Below are 11,212 nucleotides of genomic sequence, written 5' to 3'. Positions count from 1 at the left end.
CTATGTCACTTTTTATTTCTTGTATACCAATCATCTTTCTTAAAATGTGTAAAGCTTCAGAGCAGGTCCTGTCTACGTACCCCTAGCATCTCATTGTACATTGGTAGATTCTTAAGTAGAGAAATCTCATGTGACTTGAATCAAGATACATTCCATTTAAATTAATTCACATAATAATAACTCTTATTACAAACTTCCCTACGTTAGCAATTTTAAATGGAACATTTTTTTATTTATATATTATTTAAAATAGAGTTTTTTTCATGTTAAAAAAAGGAAAAAGTGTATTTATTATGTAGCCAGTTTCCCAGCAATTTGAAGTCATTTTGTCTTCAGTAGTAGGTCACAATCTGCTCCAAAGCACAGATTATGACTAATTAAGCTAAGATTTGCAGTGCCTCAAACATGGCTAGTACAGGAAATGCACTTAGCAAATAGTGATTCAAGTGACATACAAAGAAAATAAAAATAAAGTGGGGGTATAAAGAAAAGGGATATAGTCAAATTATATACAAATCACTATATATATGTACATATAAAACCCTGAAAATATTTTTTTCTAAATTGTACAAATTCAAGTGATTAAAAAACTCTAAGTTTTCCATTGAAATACATAGGTGGTGTATTTATTTTTAATAAAAGTGAGAATAATGAAGGTGATGGGTTTTATTCAATATGTTGGATTATGCACTTTTATTATTCTTGGTCTTGCATGATGTTTTAATAGACATAATATCAGAGCTGTGAGGAAAATTTTAAAATAAGTCAACAGATTTATTTTTCTGTTTCATTACCTCCTCTTACATCCTCTCTCCAGACCTGACCCCAAACGAAGAATAATTCAGCAACCAATAAACTTTCCCACACTGCTGCCTCAAATCTTCTTTTTTCCCACTAGTCAACACAGCCCATGCTGACTCTAGATGAACATTCATTCCACCATTTTGGAAATGTTAATAAAAAACAAATTATAGATGTTTTTCACTGTGTTTTCTAAGCTGATTTAAATGTAAAAAGGTCTCTTTGATTTTTGGTGGTTTCTTTTGCAGAAAAACAAAGAGGCAATCAACCAAATGGGAGAAGATATCTGCAAATACCTTTGATAAGGTATTAATATCCAAAATACAGAAAGAACTTGTACAGCTCAACAACAAAGAACAAACAATCCAATTAAAAACTGGGCAGAAGACTTGAACAGATACGTCTCCCAAGAAGACATACAAACGGCCAACAGATAAATGAAAAAATGCTCAACATCACTAGCTATTAGGGAAATGCAAATCAAAACTACAATGAGATACCACTTTACACCTGTTAGAATGGCTATTATCAACAAAACAAGTAATTAGAAGTGTCAGAGAGGCTGTGGAGAAAAAGGAACCTTCATACACGGTTGGTGGGAATGTAGATTGTTACAGCCACTATGGAAAACAGTACGGAGGTTCCTCAAAAAATTAAGGATAGAACTACCTTATGATCCAGCAATCCCTCTTCTGGGTATCTACCCCAAAAATCTGAAAACATTTATCTGTAAAGATATATGTACCCCTATGTTCATTGTAGCATTATTCACAGTGACAGAAACATGGAAACAACTGAAATGTCCATAGATAGATGATTGGATAAAGAAGATGTGGTATATATATACAATGGAATATTACTTGGCCATAAGAAAAGAAGAAATACTGCCATTTGCGACAATATTGATGGATCTTGAGATTATCACGCTAAGTGAAATAAGTTAGACAGAAAAAGCTGAGAACCATATGATTTCACTTATATGTGGGGTATAGAACTGAAAGCAACAAATGAACAAGACAAACAAGCAAAAACTCACAGACATAGAGGGAAAAGTGGGACAAGTAGAAACGGGTAAAGGTGGTCAAATACATGGTGATGGAAGGAGATTTGACTTTGGGTGGTATTGCAGAATTGTACACTTGAAACCTATGTAATTTTATTAACAAATGCCACCCCAATAAATTTAATAAAATTTTAAAAATGCAAAAAGGATTAAAGGACATACATACTAGAAATTAGTTTACATAATAAAATAAAGCCTTAGAAAATGTAAAAAAAATTGAAAAAAAATTTCATCCCAGTGGTTATTACAGCTCTTATGTTCAGACGTGAGCCTGACTTGCATAAATACTAGGAGTGCACATGGAACAGAACAGGTTCCTGCTGCTCTTCATTAATTTTCTTTAACAATCTTGGTGATTAATAGCAGTTTGACTTTAGACCCAGCTATTCCCTGAGAGACAGAAACATGGCATAAGCAGCCCTAAAGAGATTTTTTTTTTTAATTAGAAATCAAATTGTTGTCAAAAAATATTTGACCTTCAGGGGACATGTTAAATGCACACACACACACACACACACACACACACACACACACACACAATATTTAATAGATATATTTCATTTCTGAACATTTGTGGCATTAAGCAATAGTATGATCAACCAAGATTCTGTAGTCAGAACCTTTGAACTTCTACTTAACAGCTTGTGCTGTGGACAATATTACTTAAATTTCATGAATCTCAGTATCCTTATCTGCCCAATTCAGCTAATAATATATCTGTCAGAATTGTACCATGAATTCTACAAGAGAAAACAAAATGAAAATTCCTATTGCAGGTTGATATTTAATAAGCATTGTTCTATTTTCCTCTAGAGAACTTAACCAGCAGTGGCTTAAACGATACAGACTCATTGTTCCAAAGCAGAAATACCTGTTGCAAATTAAGACCTACAAGATGTATCTTTGCTTTGTGCCATGTCATTGTGCTGGCTGACTCCTCATGTTCCCACATTGGCTAATGTAGAAACAAACCTCATGCACTCATTTGATATTGTCCACATTGGGGGGAATACTGCAGAGACAATAGGACTTTTATTCACATTCTTTTCTCTTTTGCCAGAGGAAAAAACAATTTTCTCTTTCCCCTTGTTGGTTAGAACTGGGCCATATAGAAAGTACCAGATAATCACTCTCCAAGAGGAAAGTGATTGCTCTGGTAGGCTAAGTCAAATCATGATTATTTTACCAGCTTGTTTTGCAATCAAGGAAAAAGTTACAAATGGCTGTTGATCAAGGAATCAGTAATGCTTGCTACTTTAATGGACTTGAAAATCAGCATTTGGTTGTCTGTCGCCTGTAAGAATGTATCACTTATGTTTGTATATGTTATCATCCCACTTAGAAATTGTAGGGCATGTAAGAATTGTGAAGACAGGACAGGTCATCTCATCTATGGCACCTTTGTAACCAAAAATAAATGATACAAGTCTAGGCACATAAGTGTTGCTCAATAAATTAGTGTTGGTTGATTGATTGATTGTGAGGCTTTTGAGTAATGAGTTATGCATATTTCCATAAAATGGGTAATGTTTTTAGGTCTCCACATGTATTTTTATTCTAGGGATAAATGGGCAAATGGAATGCATGAGAAATCCAGTGGTTAGGGATGGAATAAATTGTCTTCTTTGAGCTAGGATATAATGTTTATAACTTGTGTCTGTATAACAAAAATATTTTTACATGTGTTATTCTACTCACTATGCAAAAATACCTATGCCAAAAATTATCACAATTCATGATAATTTCTTGGTGATTGTAGGCAGAACTTCCTCCAGAGAGAGCCAGAAATAAGTGGGGAAGAGAGATCCTTTTTTTTTTTCTTCACATGTTTCTAAATATGGCATGGCTGGGTTTGTACAAATCTAACTATGTACACTTTAGAAGGTGAAATCCTCCCCAAAATAAATCCAAGTATTTGAAAACTATATGGCTGGGAGAATGAACAATTAAGATGTTATTCTAAACTGCATTCCCACTGATTATCCATAAAATTGACATCCTGATTTCCAAGGTACATAAATAAAGACAACGTCCTCAAAGGAGTCCCCGAATCTGGTAGAATGCGTGGATGGGGGTGAGGTGAGGTGGGGTGGATGTAACCTCTAGAAAAGTTGACAAGACCTTTTTACATCGAATGTTATTCATTCATCAAGCATTTCTTGAGACCCTACTATGTGTGCTAAAGACTCCAAGTTGAATCCTAACTGAGAAACCACTCAGAATCAGGAACATATGTGAACAGGAATATCACACAGTAATCAATAAAGACCTCAAGAGAAAGATGGACTTGAATAGTGAGTGTAAATTAGCCACGTGGGAAGAAGTCCATGGAAGGAAAAAGAGTACTATGTGTAAAGAGCATGACATGTTACCAGCTCAGGTAACAGGCATTCCAGGTAAAGGTATCTAGAGGGTTCTATTTTCAGGAGATGGATGACAGCAGACCACTACTTTTGATGTCAAGGACGAGCATTGTGGTGACAACATTTAGTCTGAGGTAGACTAGAAGACAGAAATAGAGGGAAGAAGCTCAAGTGAGTTTTTCTCAACATTTGGCTAAAGCCCATTTGCCTTAATGGAAAAGTCCACTCTTTTATACCAGTAGACTTCTGCCTTCATTACCCTTACATTTGACTTTACAGTTAAGGCAAATACACCTGACTTAGCCTGAACTGAATAGTAGGCTTTATGGTCCAGGGGGATTCAAATCCCTTTACCCCCAAAGAGATGAAGAACCACTTCATTAAGCCAACTGCAAGTTCTCCTTCCCAGAGGAAGCAATCTTTATCAACTTACAAACTCCTAGAGCACTTATGATCTGAGCCATGTGGCACTTAATCACATGCCAGCTTGGTATCTTAACTTTTTATGTGTTTACATTATATTTTCCTAAATCATTTTTAGCTCCATGAAAACAGATTTTCCCTCCATTTCTCACACCAATAGGTGTTGCATATTATGGGCCACATGCTGTAAAGAAGGAAAATGGAACAAAACAAGAATAACATTAAACATTAGAAAAGGAAAGAATAAATGAAAAAATAATTAAATTAACTTTCTTGCTACATCGATATTTTTAAAAACTATTTTGAAGATACGAGACAACTGATGTCATCTTACAGTCTTTACGACAAATTATAATATGTGAAGTTGAAAAAAATCCAAAAGTACTAATACTCAAAACAGAGCGGCGTACTGTAGACAATGCAGACCCTTCTTCCATACATACCAGGTACTCATATGTCATAGTGATTCTCACCTATTAGCTTTCGAAACATAAAGGGAATAGAATAGGAGGTTTCCATTTTCAAGTGCAGTATGGATTGAGGCCACTAATTCTGCATGATATTTAACATGTCAATTTGTCTCCTTTCAGGACCCCATCTATAAAATGGAGATGACCAAACTTAACTTCTCTGTGCCTCACAGGAGAATTACAAAATCAATGAGGCAAACCACTTGTTGACTATTTGATGGCTAACATTGCAGTTGATGAATGATTCTTTTACTCTAGTCTTTTAAGGGGAAACACGTGGGAGTACTCAAGGGAAAACAACAGGGACTTGAGAATTCGCCATTCCCTATTAGACATCAATGCGCTTTATCTATGCAGGATTTTTTACCCTCTTCAAAACAAGGTAGTCTGCATGTATGGGTTTTTCTTCTATATCAAAGAACATGGGGTAAGAAAGGGAAGGGAAATTATTCAGCTTCTATTCCACTGTTAAAAAATGAGTATTTAACACACTTAAAGGCTTACAAAAGAATTCAATAGGTAAATATCAATCTGGCTGAAAACAGATTTAATAGTATTAATATTCTACAGTTAATAAAAATTTGCTGGCAAAATGCCCCCAAAAGATGAAATTTTTACTCTACTGTGTAAGAGGAACAGCTGTTTGCCGCTTGCCATGTTCAGAGCTGCAGTATTCTTACTGAAACGGTAACAAATCTTAGACAAATGTCTGCTGTTTAAGGCTCAAAGTTGCTCAGAGAACAGGTGTGTTTGAGAGAGAGAGCGAAAAAAGCTTCAGCTGTAAATAGGAGTTTAAATTAGGTGCAATTTATATACTAGACATTAAATCTGCATATGGACATCTATAAATGCAGAGTTCCAGTATTTACTAATAACTTGAAGATCACGTACAGTTTGGGGGCTTCATGGAACAAATTTCCATAGTTACCTTTTAATATACACTCCAATCACATTTTACTGACATGGATTCATTTTAAGTCATTCTGTCAGAAAATGAAGCCATCTTCCATAATTTTTGAAACAGTTTATTTAACTAAACATTTTTTTGAGATGTGTAGAAAGTGGGATGATATAGTTGAACATTAACCTCAGTGACTAATCCCTGTGTTCTCTGGGTATAATTTTGCCATTTGTAATCAGAGAGGTCTTAAAGAGTTGGTGAGGGTGCAGAGCTAGGGGAAATCTTACACAGGACTATGGGCAAAAGGGGGTATGAATTGCTAACACCATTTTGTAGAGAAACTAGCAATACCTACTAACGCTAAAGATAAGCGTTTTCTATGATCAAAAAAATTTTACTCCCAAGTACCTACTTGAGAAAACCTAAGAGATAGGTACAAGATTATATAGTTTATCTTGAGAAAAAAAAAATGGAAATAATCTGTAGGTGAATAAACAAAAGAATTAATGATAAATTGTAGTGTATCCATACAATGAAAATATAATACAGCAGTTAAAATGAAAGAATTTGGACTACATATATCCAAATGCATAAATTCCAAAAATATAATGTTGAGCAAATTGCAAGATACAAAATGAAACAGTATGATGTCATTTATACAGTGGTTAAAGACAATCAGATCAATACTATATATTGTTTAAGAATGTAAATATGTGTGGTAAAAGTATAAAAACATGATGCATAGGAATGAAAAATAGGTGTTCTAGGTATGGTGGGGGATCAGGCAAGAATGCAAAAGGGAATTCATAAATACTGTTCTTAAACTGAGAAAAAAAGAATACAAAAGGGACTTAAATTATATTTGCAATATTTTATTTCTTTTTAAGTGTTAATGAACATATAAAGCTGGATGATGGTTCATATTGTTTTCTAGTCTCTCTAGTGTGATTAAACTAGCCACATAGGTATTTTTAAACCTGGGGTCCTCAAAGGCCAAGGTTAGGGCCCTTGGGGCCCTCAGCAGAAGGAAGCCCAAGCAGCTGGACTTTGAATCCCAGGCCTCTCCTCACTCAGGCTCCTACCAACAGGACAGCTTCTTGGATCACTTCAACTTTGATATCTTGTGATTCACCATCCCCTGTAATGGCCTTTCTCTCACAACTAAAGCCTGTGCTGGAGAAGTCTTCTTTTGCTCAAGAATCTAGTAACAAGAACAATTATTTTCAGTTAGCAGCTTAGACACAAGAGGGCCTTTACTTAACAAGTGAGAGGACCCTCGGAATTCTTTTCTCTAATAAACTGATGATGTCACTAATCCAGTTGTTATCCTGCTATCTTTTAGTGTTCCAATGATGCAAGTTCAGCTCTCACCCAAAACAGGTTCACCTCAGGTTCACCTTCATGCAGAAGCTGCTTGAAACCCAGCTTAAGCTGCTGTAGCTGTGAAACTCTGAAGACCAAGGGTTGTCAGGAATGTACCTTGTAAAATAAGCCTGCCTATTTGCTACTGGGGGGTGGGGGAGGGAGACACCCACTTCCTCTGAAGTGATTTCATCCCAACTTGATTGTAAGCTTCACACAGGAGAAATCATTGTGGCCCTCATTATGTTAACATCTGACAGCTTTCTGACAGCTTCCAATAAAGACAAAAATAAGTTGATTTATGGTAAAGCGGGAGAGTCACCAGATGGAACTTGGAAGCAGAAGACAGAACATCTAGGGACCCTCTAGGAAGAACCCAAAACTACTCTTTTCCTCCCTTTTAACTTCAAGCCCTCCAGCTGGGCCCTCAGATATAGAATGAATCTCACAAGCCAACTAGGAACCCCCACCCTGTCTCACGTCTTTACCACTCCCAATCTGTCCCTCCCTGTCTGTCCGGCGCCCGGGAACCACTTGAGCTCCAGAACCTAAAGCACCGCGCAGCTTGCAGTCTGTACCTACCCAAAATATGTGCCTTTAGCAAGGAGGAGAGTGGACTTGCTCTTCTCTGAATGGATGGGCGAGGGGGACAGAGTACCGGGTCAGAAGCAGGGGAGCAGACACAATATAAAACCGCTAAATCAGAAATCCCAGTATGTTCACTACCCATCAGCCTTCCATACCGGGGGTGGGGGGGGGAGCACTGGGAAATAAAATCACATTAGTAAAGCCTTCCCTCAAAAAAAGAAAAATGCATCTCCTTGGCTCTTTGCGAAGCTTTGCACGGGATATTACTTCTTGCGAATGCGTTTTGTCTTCCAACTCATTTTAGAATCCTTTCAGCAGCGTTCTTCAAAACCCTTGCTTAAATTTCAGTACCTTTACTCATCCCCCAAATTGGGGGAGGGGAGCAAGACAGACAGATCCCGTTTCCCTTCCCTCCTTCCCCTCCCCGGTAGCTGAAGCGCACCGCAGCGCCAGGCGGCGGGAGAGGAGCCGCGCGGCGCTGGGCGCAGACCGGCCGCGGCCGCTCCGATAGGGGAGCGCAGGGCGGGCCGGGTCGGGGGCGGCGCCGCGCAGCCGGCGCGCGTATAAGGAGCTGCGCGCCGAGCGGGTGTGGATTCCAGCTCCAGCATCCATCGAGTGGGCGCCTGTGGTTGCAGTCGGGTTTGGATTTGCATCTTTAAGGAGGGGGGAGAGGAGAAAGAGGCGGGCGAGGAGGGCGAGGCGGGCGAGGCAGGCGAGCACAGCAAGCGGCGGTCGTGGGGACTGTAGTTCCAGCCTCAGTTCCGGAGAAGACCCGCTACGGGTTCGGTAGTGCATCTGGGCACGGGATGGAGTGAAGCCGCGAGTGCCTCTCCAAGGGGGTGGGTGGGAAGGGGTTAGCGGTGCAGAAGAGAGACAGAGAGGGCGAGAGAGAGAGAAGAAGCCGCGGCGGGCGCCTGCGAATTTGGGATTCGATTGGGAGAGACCGCTTACTCGGGGGAAATGGATTCTGTACCACTGCTGATCAGCGTTTTCACTTTGCTGTTCTCCGGCTTGTGGCATTTAGGATTAACAGCGACAAATTGTGAGTACCAGGAACTGAGGGTGGGTAGGTGAGGTGGGAAATGCTAGCGTTGGGGAAGATACCTAACTGTCCAAGCGTGTTCAATTGTGCCTGCTCTGAGCAGAGGAAAAGGTTTCAAAAATGCTGATTGGTGTCGTTCCATCACTCTAACCATCCCAAAAGTTAGCAGAGCTCGGATGATCCATCCCCGCTGGATTTTCTGCCCTCTCCCCATTCGCAAAGTTCAGGGGAAAAGGGAGGGGTCTTTTCCCTTAGCCTCCCCTTAGTCCCTTGTGCCGTGCCAGTGTGATCTCAGCCAGGGCATTTCCCGAGAAGGCCCCTGGTTCAGATTGTAAATGCCGCCTGGGGCTGAGCTTCCAGGGACTGAGATTCTCCCAGCCAACGCACTGGGTGACCGCAGCTCATCTCTGAATGCGGCTGCCTTGGGTTTGCACCATGCCTAGTGCCTTCAATACATGACTCTCACTAGGGAGAAGGCTCCGTTTGGGGTATCTTGCAACCAATGGTCATTGGTTTAGCAGGATTGGGAGTTTTGGCCTAAGAGTCATGGCCCAACGTATTCAAACCGTAAGATCAATGGATGTGCCTGTTACAGGAGGAAGAGCTTTGACACACACTATCCCCAAAATCTTTGTGCCAAAGAACATCTAAGGAGTATTAACTAAGTGTACACAGTTGTCGAAGCACCAACGTCTGCAAGTGCAGAGCATTTAATTTAATGGATAGGGAGGGTGGACACCTGGGGATCCAACACCTGCACTGTGTATTTAAAGAACTCAGTTGGTCAAACTTGAATAAATCTCTAGAACCATCAGAGGTTTAAGCTCAATTGCTCAGCTGCCTCCCTAGGCAGAGTAAGGGAAGTTTTCCAGCTCTGGAAACTCCTAAATGAGAAAGAATGCAATTAAGCCATCTGTGTTTTCCAAAGATGGTTTATCAGGGTTTCTTGAGTTTCTGGGCTTGCACCCCTTTCTGCTAACCGCGCTGGAACCTCAGAAATGTTTCACCCTATTGGAACATGCTAATACTATTTTTTTGTCATCTGAACCATCACTGTTAGAGAAAGGTAGTAAGAGTACTCATTACTATCAGTCCCTCTCATTCACTACCCACCCTCCAAGAGGGCCTTGAGGAAGATCTCCAACCCAGAGTTATACCTCAAGGGAAGGGAATTGGATAAATGTTATTTACTGAAAATAGTCCAAAGCAAAGCAGTGTTTCTAGCTGTGATTGGAAGTTTTAGAGATCCAGAATCTATAGTTAGTGGTAATGCCTTCTAAAGGTTTTATTAAACTTTGTGTTTCTAAAGGAGTGCTGAAGAGGTCAGCCTCTCTAAAAGGGAGGATCCTAAGGGCCTTCGTTCAGAAATTATTTCCGAGGACAGGTAGGGACAGGGTAGAATCTGATTTTTCTTTTCCTCCTTTTTCTTTTAAGTGAAATTGTTCCCATGGTGCTTTAGAAAAACATCTAAATGGTATAGTAAGAGGAAGTAAGGCATGGTGCTGAACTAGTCTTTCTACCTCCTAGAACACTAGAGGTCAGTATTGTCCCAGTGTGCAAAGGTGTGGCAGTGAAATCACCCTTTTCCTTTGGCACATTTACCTATCTGAGAATAGTGAACATTTTGAAGATACAAAAAGGTGGAGTGAGGAATAAAGGTGAAATAGATAGAGCCTGCTCTATAGGAATTTGGTTGGGGCTTCCTTATGCAGTACATTTTCTTAAGAGCAAAGAGAAATGTAAATTGTAGAATGGCATTTTCTGTAAATTAATTGAATTATGGTTGTGTTATAATAATGCTTATAAAACCTACATGGCATGGATTTAAGACTCATGCTTATCATTACTGATGCAGCAATAAAACTAATTCCGAAATTTAAAATGAAGCTTTGTGATAATGGGCTTTAATATTTCATCACTGACAGTTTAATTTCCCTATTTCCAATCAACATTTCAACTGAATGCACCCTGCTTGCTAAATTTTTTTGGGTCAATGTTCTTAAAAAATAATGACAAATGTTGTTATTATTCTGAGCAAATGTATTAATTCAATGAAAAATAGAATAGCAGCAGGAAATTACTTCTGAACTCAGTACATCTTTGTAGTCTTCAAAACCTGTGATGCAGAACCTCTAAGGAAAGAAAAAGAACATTCCACAATTCTTCCAGACCTCTATTGTCCACACACTTCATCCATTA

The 11,212-nt window shown here is 39.2% G+C and overlaps 1 protein-coding gene across 3 annotated transcripts in view; it reads left to right on the top strand.

The window, feature by feature from the left end:
• The first annotated feature begins 8,843 nt into the window (after nucleotides 1-8,843).
• Nucleotides 8,844-11,212, top strand: part of CNTNAP5 (contactin associated protein family member 5) — a 769,018-nt gene continuing 766,649 nt past the window's right edge. For all 3 annotated transcript variants that reach the window (XM_033111359.1, XM_033111357.1, XM_033111358.1), the window contains exon 1: nucleotides 8,844-9,013. In XM_033111359.1, coding sequence (XP_032967250.1) covers nucleotides 8,932-9,013 — 82 coding nt within the window. In that variant the 5' untranslated portion in view covers nucleotides 8,844-8,931. The remainder of the gene's footprint in view (nucleotides 9,014-11,212) is intronic.

The sequence above is a fragment of the Rhinolophus ferrumequinum genome, chromosome 8 (assembly GCF_004115265.2).
Source record: "Rhinolophus ferrumequinum isolate MPI-CBG mRhiFer1 chromosome 8, mRhiFer1_v1.p, whole genome shotgun sequence".
In the NCBI taxonomy this organism is placed as follows: Eukaryota; Metazoa; Chordata; class Mammalia; order Chiroptera; family Rhinolophidae; genus Rhinolophus; species Rhinolophus ferrumequinum.
Note: the sequence above shows the minus strand (reverse complement) of the source record. Positions and strands in the feature narration are given on the sequence as shown.